Source organism: Fusarium falciforme, chromosome 9 (assembly GCF_026873545.1).
Source record: "Fusarium falciforme chromosome 9, complete sequence".
Taxonomy (NCBI): domain Eukaryota; kingdom Fungi; phylum Ascomycota; class Sordariomycetes; order Hypocreales; family Nectriaceae; genus Fusarium; species Fusarium falciforme.
In genome coordinates, this window is record NC_070552.1 from 1,883,335 (window position 1) to 1,905,520 (window position 22,186).

General features: G+C 52.8%; 8 protein-coding genes across 8 annotated transcripts; 5 read left to right on the forward strand and 3 right to left on the reverse strand.

Annotated features, from left to right (window-relative positions):
* Window positions 1-947: 947 nt before the first annotated feature.
* NCS54_01145100 (Glycogen [starch] synthase) lies at window positions 948-3,322 on the reverse strand (the record flags this gene model as incomplete). The annotated part of the gene is made up of 5 exons (XM_053156726.1): window positions 948-1,059; window positions 1,112-2,667; window positions 2,722-2,997; window positions 3,056-3,153; window positions 3,241-3,322. The coding sequence occupies 5 exons, from the start codon at window positions 3,320-3,322 to the stop codon at window positions 948-950; spliced, it is 2,124 nt and encodes a 707-aa protein (XP_053012701.1).
* A 3,224-nt stretch (window positions 3,323-6,546) lies between these two features.
* On the forward strand, window positions 6,547-8,024 carry NCS54_01145200 (Ribosome biogenesis protein YTM1; the record flags this gene model as incomplete). The annotated part of the gene is made up of 2 exons (XM_053156727.1): window positions 6,547-6,644; window positions 6,689-8,024. The coding sequence occupies 2 exons, from the start codon at window positions 6,547-6,549 to the stop codon at window positions 8,022-8,024; spliced, it is 1,434 nt and encodes a 477-aa protein (XP_053012702.1).
* A 361-nt stretch (window positions 8,025-8,385) lies between these two features.
* NCS54_01145300 (3'-5' exonuclease domain-containing protein) lies at window positions 8,386-10,075 on the reverse strand (the record flags this gene model as incomplete). Its single annotated transcript, XM_053156728.1, has 2 exons — window positions 8,386-9,020; window positions 9,076-10,075. 2 exons carry the CDS (start codon window positions 10,073-10,075, stop codon window positions 8,386-8,388), a joined length of 1,635 nt encoding a protein of 544 aa, XP_053012703.1.
* A 572-nt stretch (window positions 10,076-10,647) lies between these two features.
* On the forward strand, window positions 10,648-11,171 carry NCS54_01145400 (U6 snRNA-associated Sm-like protein LSm5; the record flags this gene model as incomplete). The annotated part of the gene is made up of 6 exons (XM_053156729.1): window positions 10,648-10,672; window positions 10,735-10,791; window positions 10,844-10,882; window positions 10,937-10,964; window positions 11,019-11,082; window positions 11,133-11,171. The coding sequence occupies 6 exons, from the start codon at window positions 10,648-10,650 to the stop codon at window positions 11,169-11,171; spliced, it is 252 nt and encodes an 83-aa protein (XP_053012704.1).
* A 302-nt stretch (window positions 11,172-11,473) lies between these two features.
* NCS54_01145500 (RNA-pol-L-2 domain-containing protein) lies at window positions 11,474-12,038 on the reverse strand (the record flags this gene model as incomplete). Its single annotated transcript, XM_053156730.1, has 4 exons — window positions 11,474-11,670; window positions 11,720-11,830; window positions 11,884-11,942; window positions 11,995-12,038. The coding sequence occupies 4 exons, from the start codon at window positions 12,036-12,038 to the stop codon at window positions 11,474-11,476; spliced, it is 411 nt and encodes a 136-aa protein (XP_053012705.1).
* A 1,070-nt stretch (window positions 12,039-13,108) lies between these two features.
* Window positions 13,109-14,176, forward strand: NCS54_01145600 (MTS domain-containing protein; the record flags this gene model as incomplete). Its single annotated transcript, XM_053156731.1, has 1 exon — window positions 13,109-14,176. One exon carries the CDS (start codon window positions 13,109-13,111, stop codon window positions 14,174-14,176), a length of 1,068 nt encoding a protein of 355 aa, XP_053012706.1.
* A 700-nt stretch (window positions 14,177-14,876) lies between these two features.
* Window positions 14,877-17,615, forward strand: NCS54_01145700 (Mitochondrial respiratory chain complexes assembly protein YTA12; the record flags this gene model as incomplete). The annotated part of the gene is made up of 2 exons (XM_053156732.1): window positions 14,877-16,773; window positions 16,834-17,615. 2 exons carry the CDS (start codon window positions 14,877-14,879, stop codon window positions 17,613-17,615), a joined length of 2,679 nt encoding a protein of 892 aa, XP_053012707.1.
* A 2,163-nt stretch (window positions 17,616-19,778) lies between these two features.
* On the forward strand, window positions 19,779-21,975 carry NCS54_01145800 (Hypothetical protein; the record flags this gene model as incomplete). Its single annotated transcript, XM_053156733.1, has 6 exons — window positions 19,779-20,005; window positions 20,094-20,242; window positions 20,289-20,310; window positions 20,367-20,432; window positions 20,485-20,972; window positions 21,026-21,975. The coding sequence occupies 6 exons, from the start codon at window positions 19,779-19,781 to the stop codon at window positions 21,973-21,975; spliced, it is 1,902 nt and encodes a 633-aa protein (XP_053012708.1).
* Window positions 21,976-22,186: the final 211 nt, after the last annotated feature.

Consider the following 22,186-nt stretch of genomic DNA (forward strand, 5'->3'; position numbering starts at 1 on the left):
GATATTTACTGTATCCTGTCTCGGAAATGCAAGTCAAGGGTATCATTGAAAAGCCGACTACCCGCTCCTTGTCTATTGTGTGTGCACTTGAAGTGCTCTGGGCTTGCCATGTTGATATTGAACTGGGAGAACTAGGTTCTGGTGTAAACTTCAAACCTGCGACTCACGAGCAATAAACATTCTGCCCCCTGAGTTTTAACACTCTTGGATCACCCAAAGGCCATCAGCCAACACGTCCTTCTGGCCCGGAGGCTTGCAATTGCCACACTCCCCGCAACCCCTTTCGTTTTCTCTGAAGCCAAATACTGAAGTCAGGTGTAACTCGACTGGAACCGCCCCTGTGGAACTCATCAACGTCCACTCAACCATGGAACCCAGGCATGTGGTAACGAGTGTAGGACGCCATCTTATCCGTCGAGTTTCGAGTCTTGTGGCAGCTGACTTGAGACACCTCGACTCGAAGCTCTCCATGTCTTGTGTCATGCCTGAGTCTCAGCCGAATCTACTGCTTGGTGATACAGCCATCACTCGCATCTTGTTTCCTCAATCACATGCCTTCAACATGCATTGTCTAATCCCTAAACACTACGAGCATCATTTGTCTCGTCTCTCACATTCATGTCTCACCATTCAACAGGTTCAAGCAGTCACCAAAACAAATTACTGCGTATCAACGCCTTCAATAATGAGCTCCCTATGGAAGGTTCAACTAATCAACAAGGAAAATGCAAGGTACGCATCAAGACAATGCCCATGTGCTGCGTGCTCTCAACACCGGTAATGACATGCAAGTGTCTCCACCCTCTCTCCCATCGAGCTACTGTAACAATAATTAGTAAAACATGTTGCCCATCCATGCAAACACCCTCCTCTTCCTTCCCCTATCACCTTCTCCCTCAACTGTTGTCCATGGCGTTGCTGCCCCTGGCGAATCTGAAAAACCCGCCCTACTGGCTACCGTTCACGGGGGCGCTTGCACCTTCCAGAGGACTAGGGGGGCCGGGTTGCTTGGTCCTGAGAGTCAAAGGGAAGGGATACTCCTCAGGGTCCTCCTCCTCACTACAGACATTGTTAGTCAAGTGCTCGAGTCGATAACCAGACAATCACTTACGGTAGCTTCCAGGCAACATAGTCTTCGGTGCTCAGGCCCTCACGGCCCTCCTGCAGGCTCGCAAAGTCACCAGGAGTCATCATGCCAGTCCGATCCCGAGGCGAACCGGGAACAGAGAATGGCCGCGAAATCTTCTGCTCCACGCCAGGGATGAAGTCCTCCTCCTCGTCGCCGCTGAACGAGTTGGGGTAGGCACGGCGGAGAGCCAGCTGCCGAGCCTTGACATACTCCATACCCATTCGCTTCCAGTCGAGAAGGTCGCTGAGTCGCTCGGTTCGGTTTCGCTGGTTGATGCGCTGACGACGGCTCTTGCCGCAGAAGTCGAACATGAACGAGGTGAGCTGGTTGACAGAGTCGTCGACGCCCTTGGTACGACGGTCAACAATGTAGATACCGTAGTCGCTGGAGTTCTCAATAAGCTCCTCCATGTAACATCCGAAACCTGACAGGTTGGTGGTGATGCTGGGAACACCCATCACAGTGCACTCGGCAGGAGTGTAACCCCAGGGCTCGTAGTAGGACGAGAAGACACCCAGATGGCAACCGCGCACAAAGTCGTCGTAGTCGAGAGGAAGGACTGGGTTGGCCGAGTTGAGGAACTCGGGGTGGAACACCACCTTGACTCGATCCGAAGGGTGGTTGAAGAGTTGGACTCGTCGGATCTGGTTCAGGACGGGATCCTCGTGATCGTTGACCATGTTATGGGTGACGATAGGAGGAAGTCCGTGGCGCTTCATGGCAAAGAGACGGCGGCGAAGCAGGACTCGATCCTGGGCAGAAATGAGCTCCTTCTCATCAGGCATGGGGTCGCCCTCGTGCCACTTGAGCGAGCGCTCAAAGATGCGGCGTCCAATGCTCTGCTCAATGACATGCGTTGTATCCCTCAGGGACTTGATGACTGCCTGCCCCTTGAGCGCTTCCACGGTGAGAGACGTGGTCTGGGCGGGCATGATAATGAAGGCCACCACGGTCACCTTACTTCCTGCGGCCTTGAGTCGGTGGTTCAGCCGTGCCAGAGACTCGATGAACATGTCAACGCCCTTATTCCGGAACTCGTAACGGCCTGCAGTGAAGAGGTACAGAGTGTTGTCGGGGTCAAAGTCATAGTGGCCGTAGAAGTGACCTCGGACAAAGTCGTGGATCTTCTCCTTGGCCTGCTGGTGGAGGTTCTGAAATTCGTGGACGGCAGAGAACTTGGTGACGTTGAGACCGTTGGGCAGAACGCCATCAGGCTTTCGCTTCAGCAAGTGCTCAGACTCGAAGGCAGTGATGTGAGAGACGGTGGTGAAGACATCGCAGGCGTGAGTGGCAGCTCTCTCAATGCAGTATCGGTGGTAGATGCCACGCTTGCCGGCCTCGGCGTCGACGTCAAAGTACTGCAGGTTGTTGTAAAAGTCCACGGAGCCGGCGCAGAGGTATCGGCCGAGAAGGGTGGCGTGTGTGGTGAAGATGGTCGTGACATCAATGCGGCGCTTCTTGCAGAGGGGCAGGGCGACACCAGCAAGCCACTCGTGGAAGTGAGCAATGACAGCCTTCTTCCTCTCGTGACAGACAAACTAGGTGATAAGGTTAGCAGATCTCGCCCAGATTGGAAGACGCCATCAATTTACCTCTCCCAGGAACCAGGCGACAAGATAGCCGAAAACGATAGCCTCGTTGGTCTCGTCGTCGTTGGGTGGCGAAGGGATACCGGCCAGTTCCCACAGATCCGACTTCCACTCATTCATCCGGTTATAGGCGGTCTTGGTATCGATGAGGATAACCCTAGGTGCGCCCTCGATCAGCCAGCGGCCGTAGATGATGCCAATTCCCCGGTCCTTCATGGACTGCATGGTGACAGCGATCTCTGGGCTGGTGGGCTCCATCTCTTCCACCTCGACAGCAGCCTAACACAGTCAGCAGATGCGCGATGGGAGGAATTGCGCTGCACCAGCAGTAACCTACCGATTGGTGGTTAAGAGGGCCGATGAGAGTGTATCGCTCGCCATATTCAGCTGTTGTGACGGGCGCCTTGGACTTGATGACAGAGTAGATACCACCAACTGGTCGAGAATCAGGTTAGCATGTGAAGGCGAGAGCACGGACGGAGGATTGGTAAGGATCGCGAGACGAGACGAGACGGGACTGACCTCGATGAGCTACCTCAGTAGCAATCTCAAAGAGAAGGTGGTTCTTGATGTCGCGAGTCTGCTGCTCGCCTTCGGAACTCATTGTGTCTTTGCGGTTTGAAGACGCAAGAGGAGAGAGATTGCTGAGGGGAAGTTCGAGTTCGAGGGGGTGATGATCTGATGCAGTCGACCAGGGTGGTCGCGTCGAGACAGAGCGGAGCTTCTAGCAGGGAGCTTCTCAAGGGAGTATCCAGAGGGGGGCAAGGGCAGAGAAAATAGCTATAGGTGATGAAGATGAAGCTGTATCGATGGCCCGCGAACTCAATTGAAAGAATTTTCGGGAGTAGCGAAGCGTGGCTGGGGGTGCTTGGGGGGTGCGAAGGCGAGGTGATCGAATCGAGATGGTAGTGGTGTTGAGGTTGCGTCACTGTGCCGCTGATGGAGAACGAAGGGGATCTGCGGGCGACAGTACAGGTGAGCAGGGTTTTTGCGGCAGGGAGAGAGAGTGGACGGACGGACAGGACCCGAAGTACAGTAGTGTACAGCGCGTCGGGTATTTGAGGTGGCGGCTTGTTTTTGCCCGTGTTTTTCTTGCAAACAACAACACAGCTGGACAGGGCAAGGGAGGGAGGAGATGAAAGGAGGAGAAGCAGGGCGGGAGGGGGAAGAGAGGAAGCTTGGGTTAGATGGTTGAGAGCTGGAGAGATGAGCTGGATGATGTATGTACTCGAGAGGTACCTCGCGGCCGGTGTAGCACCCGTCAACAGCGCTGGGACTCGGTGGTGATGCCGCCACGGTACACTCGAGTGTAGTGGGCCGGCACGCTAGCGACCTGAGCTTGGGTGGGGCCCTGGACCTTGGCCCCGGAGCAACCAGCAACGGCGCCTAAACAAGCCAAGGTACAATTGGATTCCATCATCGCCACAGCCGTTCGAGGTTCTGAAGGGCCCGGCCCACGCCCCAAAACGAGTCCAAGCTCCCATCCTCTTTTTGGCGAGGGGCATTGTTAGATCCTCAACCAAAAAACGCCTTCAGAGAGATGACCTGATATTATTACTCTCCATTTGCTATACTTTGCTCTATCGAACGGATCTATCTTCTTTCTCGCGGTCCTTCCCATTCTGTCAAACTCAATCAAGATTAACCGCGCAGAAAAGGGGCCTCTGAATACGCCACAAGCCTATCCCACTCTCGCCCACGCCGACCTCTCTCTTTCTACTCCCACTCACTCAGTACAAAGCCGAGGCCGGCCCATGCTCAAATGTTTCATCGCCATTCCCCATATCTGAATCCTACGCCGTAATAAGCTCGAGACTCCTCTTCTTGTTGAGGAGCCTGATGAATTCTCCTCTCTTTCCCCTGGGAACCCGCCTGACCTGCCCTGCCCACTGATTACAGTTTGCGCCTCGACGTTATTCTCAACGGTATTCTGCCCGTACTTTGAAAGACGCCGATGCTATGACAGAAACAGAAAAGACCAGTTACAAAGTTCTGCTAAGAGCGAGTACCCCTCAAAAACCTCCATCTTTGTTTGGTTACACGCAGGTCGACTCGCAGTAGTACACGTCTTTGGGGTGCCGGGATGAGGTCATGGAATGCGGGGGAATGCCAGTGATCGACGAACCATTTGCTTCCTTTTTCTCCCCCGGCCCTCAGCTCCGACTCCATCGTCTTGCAGCCTGATGCTCATCTCGACTGATGACTCGGGAGGAACTTGATGCTCAGTCCAATGATGGCATCTCGTATTCATAGTCAACCTTGGAAGCCTGTCTCTCCAGTCCACTCCCGCCAATGGCATCAGATCCTTCGGCTGTGCCCCCATCCGCGTTCGGTCTTATTAGTGAGCATCCAGATCTTTAATGCGCTTCAACCCAAACAACACCAACTCGGGCCGTACTCTTTAGCCAGAAATGAAATGCCGGTAGCGCTATTCAGCCATAGTTCCCGCAATCTACGCGCCTCCGGCCTCAATTCTGCCGAGACCCCGAAATCGGCGAAGCTTGGGATGACGGTCTGACACATCCCCTCTCACCTCACAAATACCGAACGAGCTCAACTTCATGTTACTTGGTCTCACCTTAGATAACTCATCTCCACCCCGACGTGACCTCCCGCGACTCTGGAATCGCCAAGAATGGGCTCGACTAGACTGTCCCGCCAACTCGCTCCCCCAAAGTCCAGTTGAGACATCTGGGGCGCAAGCCCTATTCTCCAAAGCTCCGGGCCATGACAACCAACCAGGAGATCGACAGCTCTGCCTAGCAACGGCTTCTTCAGAGCTTCTCTGGACCAAATAATCATGAATCAGGTACCAACGTCATGACGGCCGTGGCTTACACCGAAACGCGTGTGGTGTTGGGAGGCGGTTACACAGAAGTCGAGACATCGATACCCCATCGTCTCCCTGAATATTGACGCCTAAAATTCGAGAATCCAGGCCCAAATATCATTAGGAATGGATCCTTTCCCTCCGATCAAGCAGATAACGTCTTCAACATCTCCACGGAGGTCCATAACGGATGAAGCCGAGAGAACTGTCCCCCCAGCTTCTGTCAAGTTGAGAGAAATTCTCCGATGGCCGAAAAATAAGTCGGGTCTCATAGAATTCGATTTCTAGTTGGAAAGGGGCTCATATGGACAATTTCCTATCACTCGACTGACCCAGGTCTTGACGAGGATCTTGAATTCTAGGTCACATATGGAGCACACGACGGTTTACTTCATGACTAACATCGCATTAGCAACAAGGTGAGTTTCAAATTGCACATGAGGAGAATCTGAGTGAAGACCAGCTTGACGCAAAATAGATTGCGTAAGGTTGTGAGGGAGGCCTGGTCCCTTGAGACTGGATGAAAGACGAGACGCAACTCCGTATTGATCGTATTATACAGCTCAACAATTGCCAGTAAAAAGAGTGAATGGAATTAATGAGTACTTGTAATACACTAAATGACAAAAAGAATTGTCACCTTCTTGTATTATTGATCGCAACTGATACAACAACACAGTTGAAGTTCTCTTCATGGGTTGACAAGAATCGTCAGCCTTGTGCATTGCAAGCCCATGATTGGACATATCAGCGCCACGCTATCCCCGCAGTGGGGCAGCCCTCGTGCAAGGCTGCGAAAATTTCCAAAATTTTCCAGATCTCTTTGCGATCTCTGCCAATCGTCTTGCTCAAGACATACTTTTTTTCGTCTAACACTTGAGATACCCGAAGCTCAGCCAGCTTCACCACCTGCAGGACACTCTTGTTCTGCGTGTCCCCGTTCTTTTTCTTTTAGACTCACATAGAGAACTTTTTGCGGCAAGAGACAACCGCGCAAGATGGGAGACGTTGCACAGGTGAAGGTCGTCTTCACCACCACTGAGCAGGACATTGTGCTCCCAGAGTCCAAGCAGCAACTGCTCGTGCCCGCAGGCAAGTCATGATCTTGAATTCTTCTAGTTATGATCCCAATGCTAACAGAGACTCAGACATCAAGCGATATGGCCTCTCTCGCATCCTCAACTCCGAGTCCATGCTCGACACCTCCTCCCCCATCCCCCTCGACTTCCTCGCCAACGGCACCTTTCTCCGCACCTCGATCCAGGAGTACCTCGCGAGCAATGGCCTCTCCTCCGAATCCACCCTGACTCTACAGTATGTTCGAAGTCTGCTGCCCCCCGTGTATGAGGCTAGCTTTGAGCACGACGACTGGGTCGGCGGCGTGGATCTTCTGTCGGTCACCTCGAGGGCGGGCATCTTGGCCGGCGGCGCAGACGTCCCCGAGCGAGTCGCGAGTGCATCCTACGATGGTTTGGTCAGAGTTTGGAACCCCTCTGGAGACGCAATCGCTGTGTCTCAAGCAGGCAGGGCTGGCGGCCACACCCAGCGTGTCAACGCCGTGAAGTGGATTTCGCACAAGCAGCTTGTCTCTGCTGGTTTGGACCGCAAGGTTATTGTCTGGGATTACAGCGAATCCGACGATGGCTTCTCGGGATCTCTCAAGTCAAGCATGGAGCTCTGGGGCCACGAGAAGGACATCAACAGCCTCGACGTCAACGGCGCTACCAAGCGCATCCTCACAGCCTCGTCCGACGGCAAGGTCGGCCTCTGGTCGTCTTCAAAACGGACAGCGCCCCAGGCTGATCCCGAGAGCCTCCCCTCTGCGCACAGCACCAAGCGCGCCAAGCTCGCGGGTGCCGCCAACACTGCTCAGCGTGGTCCCCTCGCCCTGATCCCCGTTCACGATGAGCCCGTCACGGCGGCCATCTTCCACCCCAACGACTCGACTGTCGCTTACTCGGCCTCGAAAGATCACACCGTCCGAACCATCGACTTGACAACTCAGCGCGAGGTCAGCCGACTTACCACGATGCACCCACTTCTTTGCGCGACGGCCCTTCCCGGTTCGTCGCTGATTGCCGCTGGCTCATCGGCCCGACACATCACACTCCTCGATCCTCGTGAGTCCGCCACAACCACCTCGGCCATGACGCTACGCGGCCACGTCAACATGGTTGTCTCGCTCGCGCCATCACCCGAGAACGACTACTCGCTCGTCTCCGGCTCCTACGACAGCACGTGCCGCGTATGGGATCTGCGAAGTGTGCGCATGGGCACCTCGGAGGAGGGCGGCGGCAGCGTCAGCGAGCCTGTCTACACCATCGGTAGAGAGTGGCTCAAGGGCAAGAAGCTTCCCCCAGCTGGAGATGGAGCTAAGGTATTGAGCGTGGCTTGGGATAAGACTTGGGGTATCGTGAGCGGTGGTGAAGACAAGAAGGTCCAGATCAATCGGGGCAGAGATTTGTTGTCTTCGTAGGATTTAAAAGAAAAAGGACGGAGTTAAGCAAATATATTCTATAATGACCAAGCATCAAGGGTATTCATCGTTTCATCGTTCCAGCTTCATTGCCAATCATCAACTTCCATCCAACATGAACCGATCCAAAACGACACACTTGATTAAGATGCTGAATACTCTTTCTGCAGAGTCATGCTCTAATAACAACTAGGTAGACAGATGTAGAAATCCTCTGTCCGACAGACCGATACTTGTTAGAGGTAGGTCGAGGAGTGGTTTCCAGGATATGAAAAGACGATAAGCCTTCCTGTAAGCAAGTAGTGAAACTGAACGGCCCGAGGTAAAAATCAACTTGCAAAGTCGTGACAGTCCCCGTTCATTATGTTTCCTCCCGAGTCTTATCAATTAAAGCCTGGTACTTGGGCCGTCTTCGCATTGCGTCTGGCGCTAACAGGACCAGCACCTCGCTCCTCAGCCTTGACTTTGAAAACGGCATATGATCTACAACAACGGCGTCCATGATGTAGGACACAACAGTGTTGGTCTGCAGCGGCGGAGTGCGGAGAAGCTTTGCTATGGACTCGGGGGGGAGGTCTTCGTTGTCATGCCAGAGGAAATAGGTGCGCAGAGCCGAGGTCGTTACCTTGAAGATCTGATCCTTAGCAGCGCGACGCTCCTGAACTTTCTTCTCAGCGGCGATGATGCGCAAGTCCTTTGGCTGAGGTTGAGGTTGCTTGGCAGGAATCGGCGCAGGGGGCGGCGAAACTTCAACAATGGGCTCTTCCAACTCGCCTTCCACTTCGACATTGGTCAAATCGGCTTCCACTGCAGCGCTGGTCTCAGAATCCTGATCCAAAATCTCATCGCTTTCATCAACATCGTCAGCCGTCAAGAACTTAATTGGGAGGCCCTTCTCGGCAAATTCTGGTCGTGGGGGGCACGGGTCGAGCTTTTGGCGTTCTTGATCCAAAACATAGAATAGATTCAGACCAGCATACGCGTCCGAGGCCGAATCTTGAGAGGTAGGTTAGAACAAATGGATTCATCAGTTTGTTTGTGCTCAACTCACATGTGACCTGCTTCGCTGACAGGAGTGCCATCCAGTTGCTCGACCGCACCGAGTCTCCCTTGTACAGCGGGAGACCTAAAAATTCTTCTGCCTGAATGGCGAGGGAGATCAGGGCCTTGTTTATACGGTCGTACTGGCCCAGCTTGGAATACTTGACGAGCTTGTACATGTGGGACAGCTCAAAGATGCCCTTGGTCTCAACACCAAGATGCGTCTTGAGCCTCGTACAATCCCCCTTGATCGCAACCCCCACCTTGGTCACGCTCTCATCCTCCATGATCTTTTTGAAAGTAGGGGCGACATAGTCGTCGCTTCGGAAAAGAGCAACGTGGAAGAGACCGATGCGACTTGGGCTCGCAAGCTGGATGAGGGAGACGTTGGCCCGTGGCCCATGCGGTTTCCTTGCCCATGACATCCATTCCAGGTCAAAACCAATTACTTTCTCGTCTTCAAAGTAGGTCTTGCAGACATGTTCCATGGTGTGTTTGCTGGTGCAATAATGGACCTTGACTTTCTGCAGTTCGCCGTCAGGCATGGGGCGTTGGTACATGGTATAAGACCAGAAGGACTCGTCGGTTCCTTGTTTGCTGTTCTGGGCCGCCTCATGTTTCTCAGGATCGATGTTGTAGTCCAGGCAGGTGATAGGAGGAGGAATCTTCTTTATGGCCTCAGCCTTAGCCCCGGCCTCGGCTTTGGGTTTTGGGTCTATCGGATTGCCCTCTGCGTCAGAGATCACTTGAAACTCCTCAGCCGCAGGGGCAGTAGATGCCAGCAGGTCTTGCTGGTCGAACCATTCGGCCGCATTCCTCTCAAATTCCTCATCATCGCTAAACTCCTCGGAGTCGAGCTGAAGCTTTCGAGTTGTGTCATCCTTTGGGCCTGGTGTATGTATGAAGCGAGAGATGTCCAGGGAGGGATAGCGGGGCTGCCGGTCTGTTTTGGGCGAAAATCGGATCCCAGTTGATGGATCCCATAATTGATTCCTGGATGGTGAGGACATGACGAAGCGGGATCTTGTATATATTGTGAGACTCGTTTATTCATGTGTAGAGGAGAGAACCACCCTACCTGGTGAAAAGTAATCGGCGCGTTCTTCTGTAGGGTCTGAGTACATTGCCAGCAATGCCCACCCGCCTGGAACAAGATATCATCGAGGCCTGTGATTTACGAATCGGAGCCAAAATCGGAGCGCCATTGTGGCAAATGCCCATGACCCTGATGCGCGCTATGTGGGATCTCGTAGGCAGCCGCGTCGTGGATGCCCTCGTTAAGTGCTCACTGTGAGCGCTGAATGGGTGATGGGCCGCGATAGCTGAGTGGTCTGCTGAGTCATCATCGCGAGTTCACGTGGAGACGTGGTACACCCGCCTGCGACCCTTGCACCGCCATGATCCATCCCACTTTGTGACGACTTTGATGCCCTGAACCCAGCCAAGAGAGCCAAACAAGGCCCGGAATCATTGTTATTAAAGTCTCTAAGAAGCGACAAACCAATAAGCTTCCGAGTTCTTCGGCATTTGATAACTAAAAGCCCCCCAAACCACAAAAAGCTCAACCGCACAACTCCTCATCATGGCATCCCAACTGCTGCCCCTCGGTGAGTAGCCCTGCAAGGCCGCTACCAGCTCACTCATTGCAATATCACTGACATCCATTTAGAGCTCATCGACAAGTGTGTTGGTTCAAGGATATGGGTCATCATGAAGGGTGACAAGGGTAAGACAACACACTCCTTATTCGACAGCTAGCACTAACGACACTCGAACAGAATTCAGCGGAACTCTTCTTGGTTTTGACGACTACGTGAGTAAGTAACATGTGCCCTTCCTAGATGGTTATCGTGTGCTAACGAAGACGACAGACATGGTTTTGGAGGATGTGACTGAATTGTATGAACTATCCCTCTGATCTTTGCAGGCTCCGTGCAAACGCTAACCTATCAGTGACTACTCCGGCAACCACACGAAGCTGCCCAAGATTTTGCTTAACGGTAACAACATCTGCATGGTATGTCAAATCATTCCTTCGCATATCCTTTGCTGACCCTTACTCTTTAGTTGATCCCTGGAGGCGAGGGACCAGAGGGCGCCGCTTGAGGGCAATCAGAAAGGGAATGCCAGTCATGGAAAATACACACATGTCGAGGCTCGACATATCCAAAAGCCCACATGTGGGAGGTTCTCTGGAATTGCGCCGAGATTACTGGGTGTTGACGTTCTAGAGGGCATGTCACGAGAAAAGAGTTGTGCGATTCGCAAGGATAACCTCTTGATATTGACTTGATTAGAGACTCATGTCTCGGGTTAAAAAGCAGTAATCTTCAGCCCCCAACGCCAAACGTCCATGATCCCTGTCCGTTTTGGATGGTCTTGCATTATGACCGTGATGATTGCAAAACTCAGTGACCGTTCTGCATGTTGCCCTGCTCACCAGTGTTGGTGATGCGACGGAGCTCCCACTCACGAGTGAACTCCTGGTGGAGCATCTCGAGCTGGTTGATAAGTTTCTCGCAGACGGAGGTGAAGACATCACGGGGAGTGATGGTGCCGTCAGTCTGGACGCGAATAAAGAGCTCAGGGACGTTAGGGTGGGCAACTAGATCAGGGTCAGAAAGGTGTCGACTTGACGTAACGATGTGACCTACTCTTGTAGCCAGCCATGTAGACGTTGGGGTGCATCTTGAGATGCTCGGAGAGAAGGTTACCGAGAGTGTGGTCTTCCTTCTTCAGGACGAAGTCGGAGGTGTTGGACATGCCTAGGAGATGGGTTAGTAGCTGAAGAGTATTCGAGTGCCACCGGTGTTCATACCAGAGAACACCTTTTCCTCAATCTTCTTCTCCCCGTCATCGAGGATGAAGAGTTCGAAACTGCGAGTGCGTTAGCCAGTGTTCGACTCAGGTACCGCCGCTGTAACGTAACGGATTGTCCTGAAGGTTGAAGTGCTTGGGGTTGCCACCAGCCATGATGAAGAAGTATTGCGGGAAGGGGATTTTATGTTTGTGATGAGTGTGGTGTTGCGAGCGAGGGGAAATGTGTAAGTCTGCTAGAAGAAGTTCGCATAGGAAGATGGCGTTTTGTAGGTAATGTTCACCACTGCGAGGCAGCTGGCAAAACAACGTTGACGGGAGAACCATTTATGATTGGTCAAACAACGGCGCACTCGCGGCCTTGAGGATTATCACAGTGTTGGTAGAAGTTCCGAGTCTATGGTTGAAGACCCGGCGTTTGTAAGGAAGTGCTCAACTTGGTAAGTTGAACGTGGCTCGTCAAATGCGCTTCTGTTTGGCCATCTCAAGACCGACAAGATGTGATGAGAGTAGTTTTTGGAGCCGATACGAGCACATGAGATCCCAATAGGAATTCAAGCAAATTAAGTCATTCGCCTGATGATTCGCGATACAGCCAGGTGAAGAAGACGCATGTCGAAGCATCCATCGGGGGATCCGCCATGGGGGGTAGTCTGGGGGTCCAACTCGAGCGTCTGGGGAGGCCTTGGAGCTTGGAATAGAAGTAACCCGAGAAAGGCGCAGCAAACGAATAAGAAAGACATGAGCTTACCGATCGGGAGCGTTCATCTTGGTGGTTTGGGTCCGGTGTTAGAGCGTAGCGTTTGGCGGTAACGTGTTGATGAGTGCAAGGCGTTGGAGAAATTGCGTTTGAAAGGAAGAAGAGGACAGCAAACGGTGGGATGAAATATCGATCCAAGACAGAAGCAAAGAATTTACCAAAATCTGATGCTATTGTTGACCAGCAAAAGAAGTTGGTTGTCAACAATAGCAGGTTGAATAAATGAAAGGCGGCGATCTCTGAATGGCTCAACATGGAAGGTTCTCAGCGCGGCAAAAGGTTAATCATCGGCTAAATACAAAACGGTCCTATTGCCTGTGCTGAATCTAAAGACCATTCATTGACAACTCTTTTGACATTGCATTGAATGAGCAACTCGATTTTTTTACTATTTCAGAATGCAGTTCTCTCTGTATTTTTAATTATCCCATTCTGGCTATTTCTCCAACAATGAGATATCTTGGCAATGCCGCGAATTCAGCCGTCCTTAGTACGGCATGCTAAACGCCTCTCGCCACACCTCGCAAGCCTTCTCCCGGCCTGCCGAGACCTAGAATCCGCCCGACATGAGTTGCGATGGATAAAGAGTCATGTCGACAAGACGTGGGTGCATCGAAAAGCATGGCATTTGGAGCAGCTATGTCACAAGAGGGGTCACGGTGTTCCTCTGCAATACGTCCTTGGCTCACAGCCTTTCGGCTCTCTAGACATCAAATGTGCACCTGGTGTCTTGATACCCAGGCCTGAAACCGAAGCATACACATTTCACCTGGCAGATCTCATCAAGTCGGGTGAACTGCTTGGCAAAGAATGGAAGAAGGACGGGCAGGGCCTTAACTTGATCGATTTCTGCTCGGGAACTGGTTGCATCCCGCTCGGCTTGTTCTCGTCTCTTCAACGCTCAGTTGCACATTTGCGTGTAAGAGGCAGAGATATTTCACCGGTAGCCTTGAAGCTTGCAAATGAGAACATTGCTCGCAACATGAGGCTTGGTTGCCTATCCCAGCCGAATGACAAGCAAACCCTCGAAATTGCGAGGGGGGACGTCTTTAGCGATAGTGATATGCAACAGCTTGCTGATACTCGCTGGGATGTTCTTATCTCCAACCCGCCATACATCTCAAACGATGTCTGGAACCACGGCCGCGGACAGCTTGGATTATCGGTCCGCAAGTATGAGCCACGCCTTGCTTTGGTTCCTGACAGCAACCTCCCTTGCCCGGCGGAGTGCGATCCAGCCGATGTCTTCTACTCTCGGCTTTTGGACATTGGTGTCCTCTTAAAGCCGAAGGTGATGCTTTTGGAAATTGGCGATGAGAACCAGGCCCGTCGCGTCCTGCAGCTTTACTTTGCCCATTCGACCGCCAAGAATTCCCGAGCCGAAATTTGGCGAGACTGGCCGGATTTAGAGACTTCGGAGGAACTGAGCTCTTTTGTGGATGTCAAAATATCAGAGGGAGATACTCGGCGGGTTCAAGTGAAAGGAGATGGTCTCATTCGATCCATCCTAATCAAGAGTTTAGATGGAGAATAATAGACTATCCAAATTGGACTTGCAAGTACTCTCCGACTCGACTCATGGGAAATCCCGCATTGCTCATGATTCCACACCATTGCCGTGCAAAGGCGTTTCCGGCGTGAGTCGTGAAGTCATGACAATGGATCCCAAGCAGATTGCCACATCAAAGTGAGCAGGTTACTCAGCAACAAATTTGCTCGAGATCCGGAAAACTCCATATGGGACCATGGCACGAGACGAGTTGATAGTCCAGAGCAGTTGTAATTGAAGCAAAAAAAACGTCACGATATAAATATCAACAGCTCATATATCCGGCAAATAGATTACAAAATCGGCCGATCTCATGAGCAATCTGTAATTCGCAGGCATCGACTCGCTGACGCTACTGTAGACTTATTGTGCCCCCCGGAGCCGGCACTTGGCGGATCCCCGACGACTTCCGAGAACACGTGACGACCTCCAATTTTCGGACTAGCAACTCGGATGGACTCATCGCCAGAAGATTCCACTTCAGTGGTGTCATCAACATATTCCAATCCATTGGCGTCGGAACCCCGAGTTCTTGATATATACGACCCTACCCAAGTCTACCAGTTCAACGACAGCCCCCCTCGGCCTGAGCCGTGCTGCCTCATGAGATAACACGGCGTTTTGCAACCACCTCTAATCCACAACTCCGGTTGTTCCGCACTTGCGCCAGCTCGCATTGCCCGCCATGTCGAGATTTCTGCGACGATCGAGCCAGCTCGCGCGGGTGACGAGGCTCACATCCCAGCCTGCACTGCGGGCATGCGCGCGGCCCTCAATCATCACCAGGTCGATCCCCGCAAAGACATCTGCCGCTTTCGCGATCCGAGCGAGGGCCTACTCCTCGCAACCCCCACCATCCGGAAAAGACCCCCGATCGAACCCCGACAAAGACACAGAGCATGGAAGCAAGCCATTAAATCAACATAAAGCCAAGGATGGGTCGGAAGGGGGCAAGGCTGAGGCACCCAAGCCGTCGCCTCTGCCGGAAGGCTGGATTCATCTAAGCAAGGACGAGATCGCCCACCTTGAACAATTCACCGGCAGACTCCCCGAGGCCCAGCGGCCTGTAGCAAAGGATATTCTTGAAAAGCTCCAGATTGTTGGTGCGCCAGCTGAGACCCGAGATCTCCTTGAGAAGCTGCGTGTCAACGGCAATCTTTCAATCTTGGACAAGGGAAGGCTTATGCGTTGCGTCTACATGGTTACGGAGCGGATAGTCGAGCTTGAGGACAACGAGAACCAGGATGGTCCCTTTTCGTCGTTCCGCATGGACAACGAGTCCAAGACGAACGACGGCAAGGCTGGAGCCAAGGAGGATGGATCCGGTAACAAGAAGCAAGATGCGGGCAAGGCCGGAGGAAAGCCGCCCAAGAACGAGCGAAGCGGCTGGCTTGAGGCTGTCCAAACCGGTATTGCCATCGGTGTCACTGTCTGGATTGCGGAGCTTCTTGCCAACCCCTTCTCAGAGAAGGAGATCACCTGGCAGGAGATGCGAAAGGCTTTCCTCGACAAGGGCCTGGTTCAGAAGCTTGTGGTCATTAACGGCTCGCAAGTCCGGGTCGAGCTTCACCCAACCGCCACCGGCGCTACGGGTGAGAATGGCCAGCCCGCAAGAAAGACATACGTTTTCTCCATCGGATCTGTCGAGTCCTTCGAGAGGAAGTTGGAGGAGGCTCAAGACCAGCTCGGCATTCCACCCTCTGAGAGAATACCTGTCAGCTACGAGGCTGGCGGTGGCACTTTCGGCAACCTTCTCCTCGCTTTTGGCCCTACTCTACTGTTCATCGGTCTCATTCTCTGGACTCAGCGGTCAATGGGTGGACGTGGTGGTGCTGCCGGTGGCATGTTCAACTTTGGCAAGAGCAAGGCCAAGAAGTTTAACGCCGAGAGCGCTGTCAAGGTCAAGTTCTCGGACGTCGCCGGCCTCGAGGAAGCCAAGACTGAGATTATGGAGTTTGTGAGCTTCTTGAAGCAGCCCGAGAAGTTCGAGAAGCTCGGTGCCAAGATTCCCCGAGGAGCAATTCTGGCTGGTCCCCCTGGTACGGGTAAGACACTTCTCGCCAAGGCCACGGCTGGCGAATCTGGAGTCCCCTTCTTCAGTGTGAGCGGTTCTGAATTCGTCGAGATGTTTGTGGGTGTTGGTCCTTCCCGTGTGCGAGACCTGTTCGCAGAAGGCCGTAAGAACGCTCCTTGCATCATCTTCATTGATGAGATCGACGCTATTGGTCGGGCACGACAGGAGAGTGGCCGAGGATTTGGTGGCAACGACGAGCGGGAGGCGACTCTGAACCAGATCCTTACCGAGATGGACGGTTTCAACACCCGAGAGCAGGTCGTCGTCCTGGCCGGTACTAACCGAGCGGATATGCTCGACAAGGCCTTGATGCGACCTGGACGATTCGATCGACACATCTTCATTGACCGACCCACAATGAAGGGTCGTCAGGATATCTTCAAGGTTTACCTGAAGAAGATCGTGACCAAAGTGGACCAGGAGTACCTAGTTGGCCGTCTTGCGACGCTCACCCCTGGCTTCTCTGGAGCTGACATTGCCAACGTCGTTAACGAGGCTGCTCTGATTGGTAAGTTTAGTTCCTTGGATATGCGCATACCCTTGAAATGATTTCTCTAACATGTAATAGCTGCCAGAGGCAATGCCGACGATGTCAAGATGGACCACTTCGAGCGAGCCATTGAGCGAGTGATTGGCGGTCTGGAGCGCAAGTCGCTGGTCCTGAAGCCAGAGGAGAAGAAGACTGTGGCTTACCACGAGGCCGGCCACGCTATCTGCGGATGGTTCTTGGAGCACGCAGACCCTCTCCTCAAGGTCTCCATCATCCCCCGTGGCCAGGGCGCTCTGGGATACGCACAGTATCTGCCTCAGGATGCTTATCTGATGAACACCAACCAGCTCATGGACCGAATGGCCATGACGATGGGTGGCCGCGTGTCAGAGGAGCTCCACTTCCCTACCGTGACAACGGGTGCTAGCGACGATTTCAAGAAGGTGTCTCAGATGGCACGGAACATGGTGACCCAATGGGGCATGTCTGAGAAGGTGGGCCCTGTGCACTTCGAGAACGACCCGAACCGCATGCAGAAGCCATTTGCCGAGGCGACAGCTCAGCAGATCGACCAGGAGGTGTCACGGATCGTGGAGCAAGCCTACCAGCGCTGCCGCGATCTCCTGACGGAAAAGAAGAAGGAGGTTGGCCTCATCGCGGAGGAGCTCCTCAAGAAGGAGGTGCTGGTGCGAGACGACATGGTGCGAATCCTCGGCCGAAGACCGTTTGGCGACAACGAAGACTTTGAGAAGTACTTTGGAGGCGGCAAGGAACAGAGCATGCCTCCGCCATTCCCCGAGGAGACGGATACACCCAAGGAGCCTCCTGCGCCTTCGCCGGCGTTCAAGAAGGTCGAGTAAGCGGACTGCCGGGATGATAAGCGACGTCAAACGAGACCAACAGGGGCAGCCGATGTGCCAGAACCTGCAGACATGTGGTGCGCCAAGGCGTATGGCTCGCGCCGCGGGTCTGGAGGGCTGTGAAGGAGGAGGGATGACGGGGAACTTGAGGCAGAGCGAGGATTGGCTGCGGCTACGACGACTCGGCCGAAGCTGAAGATGACTGGTCGGACAAGAGCGCCCAGGGCTCAGGCTTCAGGGGATCGGAGCCGGGGGCTTCGGAGGCGGCTCTGGAGAGTAATCAGCTCGTGGACGGGGATGGGGACGAAGATGGGGAATGGGCTCAGCGCGGCCACAGCAGGCGCAACAAAGAGGCACTCAACTCTACCTTGATCAGTCCCTTGGATGTTACAATGTATTTTTTTGGGCAAACCCCATGTTGGGAGGTCCAGGAGGAAAAAGGAACAACATGAATCATGTACCATTGTATTTCTAGGTGATAGAACTGTACAATTATTATGTGAAGTGGGACGGACGACTGTGATATGAATGTTTGTTTCTTGTTTAGTGTTTCGTGTTAGAGCTGAGAATGGATCCATATTGGTGATGTTGACCAGGGTGGATATGAGGAACAGACTATTGGATCCTTCTTTCGGGCAATGCAAAGCCAGCTTCGGCAGCGGGTTTTCAAGGTTGACCGACGTTGGATCGAGGACATGTCAATTCTAGAAGCGGCCCATCTGATTGGGCAGAAAAGTTCCCCCCGTCCCCCAAACCAAGGAGGCTCTGTCGTGTAATGGACGTCAAAGTCTCGCGTGTTACGGGGAAACGGGGAATCCAAGCAATAAGCGAAAAAGCGCTCTGGGGCTCCTCTTTTTTTTCTTCAATCGAGAACAAGCTGTGGTAAAAAGGTTCCGTGCATGGGCGGTGACAAGGAGTGCTGTGAACCAGCGCGTGAAGTTTTTAGTCCTACGTATTTAGTGTAGAGTCCTGTTAGAGTTGTGGTTACGAGGGCCTAGAGAGACCCGAGTTTGGCGGATGTGACGTAAAGAGTTGGTGTTTTGTGGGGGTACATGATTCGGCTATGGATGGATGGGATGGATGGCAGGCAAGGCTGGTTATCGATTTTCTTTTCTTTTGCTGTTGCTGCATCATGCAGAGTGGATAAAGGGTTCTTGGCAGCCCGTGATGGAATTTATGTACGTGTACAGTACCCGTACAGTCAACCGGAGCAATTGGTCCCGGTCAGTCGCAGTAGTTCAGATTGACCGTTGAGAGAATGTCTCGGAATATTCCTTACTTCCCTATCAAGACTTGGGTCAAAAATTGCTGCATGTATTGCTCAAAAGGGAATAACTACCCTCTTTGGGGAACTTGGCTGGGGGAGGAGGGGAAGGACGCCTTTTGTCCGGAAATAACCATGCACATCATCTCGCCAAATGCCTGTCCTGTCCTCTGCTGCACCCGCTGCTGGTCGCGTGGGATTGGCTGCTAAAGTATCGCTATGGCATCACAGGCCCTATCGCTGCCCGTTCTTCATTGCTCTCTTGTGAGAATGGAAGCGACTTTGCCGCCTCGCCTTGCCGGGTGTGAGATGGATGTCGCCGGGTGTGGGTTTTGTATAGACGTCTTTTTTTTTTACCTTTCGTCGTTCCTTCTCTCTCCTCCTCGGTTGTCTCCTCTCTTTTCTCCCCTCCTCATCCTCACCCTCTCACCGTCACCTCACATCCATCCTCGTTAATCTCTTGGCCTCATCCTCCGTGTCTCGTCCTATCGAATCGAATGTTTCCCCCCTCTAAAGTATCCCTAGGCAGGAGGACCAGGGTCTTGTTGGATCGTCACAAGGACAAAGGGGACTTTCCTAGTGTGGAGCTCGATACTGGGCATCATCCACTCCCGAAGAGACCCTTGCAGCAGCGGTGACATTCTTGCTTCCCGACTTTTTCGTCCTTGTCCTTGTGTATTATTATATATACATCGTCTTTTTGCATTTCTCGTCGCTCTTTTTCTCCGCTATTTTTTGAGATCCTTGAAATCGGCGTTGGCCGTTCATTATGCATCGGGGCTGTTTCGAATGCCACCACAAGTGCGCCACTCCCAGACCGACAAGAACAACTACATACACTACGCTTCCCCGATCTATGCCGGAATATTTGAACCTTTCAACATCGTAAACGAAACATCATGGCTTCTTCTTCGGCAGGTCACGAGAAGAAATCTTTTCCTTCTGATGATCATCATCCTCCTGGGGCCATGTTCTCACCGGCTGGACAAGAAGCCTGGTGGAAGATTCATCTCTTCCGCGGCATGACCAACGACATCCGCCGACGGCTTCCCTACTACGTGAGCGACTGGGTCGATGCCTGGGACTACCGAGTCGTCCCGGCCACCGTGTACATGTATTTTGCAAAGTGAGTCTTCAAGTTTCTAATCTCTCTCTTGCCAAGATCAACCGGTCCATGACGTTGGAATGAACATGCGACTGACTCGCTCACGTAGCATCTTGCCCGCCCTCGCCTTCTCGCTCGATATGTTCCAAAAGACGGGTTCCAACTATGGCGTCAATGAGGTTTTGCTAGCTTCTGTACTGGGAGCTGTGGTGTTTTCGTTGTTTGCTGCGCAGCCCCTGGTCATCGTCGGCGTCACGGGTAAGTTATCATCCCGTCTAGAGTTATTGATACTAACCATCCCCAGGCCCAATTACCGTCTTTAATTAGTGAGAATCTCATGGTATTCGCATTTTCAGGTTAACCTGACTAACTTTACTACTAGCACCGTCTACGATATCATGAAGCCCACTGGTGTCAATTACATTGGCTTCATGTGCTGGATCGGCATGTAAGTCCAGCCTCCTCGGCACAACTCGGCACTCTGTATACTGACGTTTTAGATGGTCACTCATTCTACACTGGATTCTTGCCATCACCAATTCGTGCAATTGGCTCCGTTGGGTCACTCGCTTCCCTTGCGACATCTTTGGCTTTTACGTCGCCTTCATCTACCTCCAGAAGGGTATTCAGGTTCTCGAGCGTCTGGGCAATGGCCCCGAGTTTTATCTCTCCATCGTTTCCGCCCTCTTGGTCTTCATGGTCGCCTATGCCTGCGGTGAGCTCGGCTCCAGTAGCCTCTTTCGCCATCCATTGCGTGTCTTTCTCAAAGACTATGGCACGCCCCTGACCCTCATCTTCTTCACCGGCTTCGTCCACATAGGTCGCATGGCCGAGGTTAAGCTTGATGTTCTCCCGACTGGCATCGCCTTTGTGCCCACTTCTGGCCGGAGCTGGCTTGTCAACTTCTGGGATATGAGTGCAGGCGATATTTTCCTGGCTCTTCCTTTTGCTATTCTCTTGACCATTCTCTTCTGGTTTGACCACAATGGTATGTCTTGGGAAACTCAGGATTTTATCAACGTATTCTTGCTAACAATTCAGTCTCTTCACTCATTGCTCAGGGCAGCGAGTTTCCTCTCCGAAAACCCGCCGGTTTCCACTGGGACCTCTTCCTCCTCGGCCTCACGACTGGCATCGCTGGTATCCTGGGTCTGCCCTTCCCCAACGGCCTCATCCCTCAGGCCCCTTTCCACACCGAATCCCTCTGCGTCACAAAGGCTGTTAAGGACGAAGACGAAGAAGGCAATCCACGAGATGGCAGTTACTCGTTCGAAGCAACCCATGTCGTCGAGCAGCGTTTTTCCAACCTTGCTCAGGGCCTCCTCACCCTCGGTACCATGACTGGCCCCCTGCTTGTTGTCCTTCACCTCATCCCACATGGCGTTCTTGCTGGTCTCTTCTTCGTTATGGGTGTCCAGGCCCTCGAAGGCAACGGAATCACCGCTAAGCTCGTCTTCCTTGCCCGCGACCGGGCCCTTACACCCTCGGCAAGCCCGCTTCTCAGAGTGCGCCGCCGAGCCGCCATCTGGGGCTTCGTCTTCGTTGAGCTTGTTGGATTCGGCGCTACCTTTGCTATTACTCAGACCGTTGCTGCTGTGGGATTCCCTGTCTTCATTCTCGCCCTTATCCCCATCCGTGCTTGGCTTCTTCCATATGTTTTCTCTCCTGAAGAGCTCGCGCTTCTTGATGAACCCACCGCCTCGGAGTTCACTATGGAAGGTATTGGCGGAGCCTGGGGAGGCGGCGGTGGCAAAGAGGAAGACCCCAGTAACGAGACGTCGGCCATGTCAAGTCGTAAGGTGTCACAAACTGGCCCTCTGCGTCGGTTGGAGCATCACGACAGTGTCTTTGCTCACCCTGGAGCCCCACGGAAGAGTCAAGAGGACCTCGCTGAGCTGGGACAAATACAGTCAGCACAAAGTACGGCCACGAGAAGAAGAAGCATTGACAGGCGGCCACCAAGACATTCAGATGTACAGACAGATATATGATAGATGATTTGTATAGACGGGGGAGTATCTACGGGAGATATAGGAGAATATACCACTGACAGTTAGAATTAAGAGGTCGGGCAAGATGAGACGAAAGGGGGATTTAAAAGCACGATGATGATGATGACGTTTTCAAGACATTTTATAACATCTCTTACATTTGGTATCGTTCATTAATTCTAGACTTGTGCATCCTTCAGCCGTGGACCAT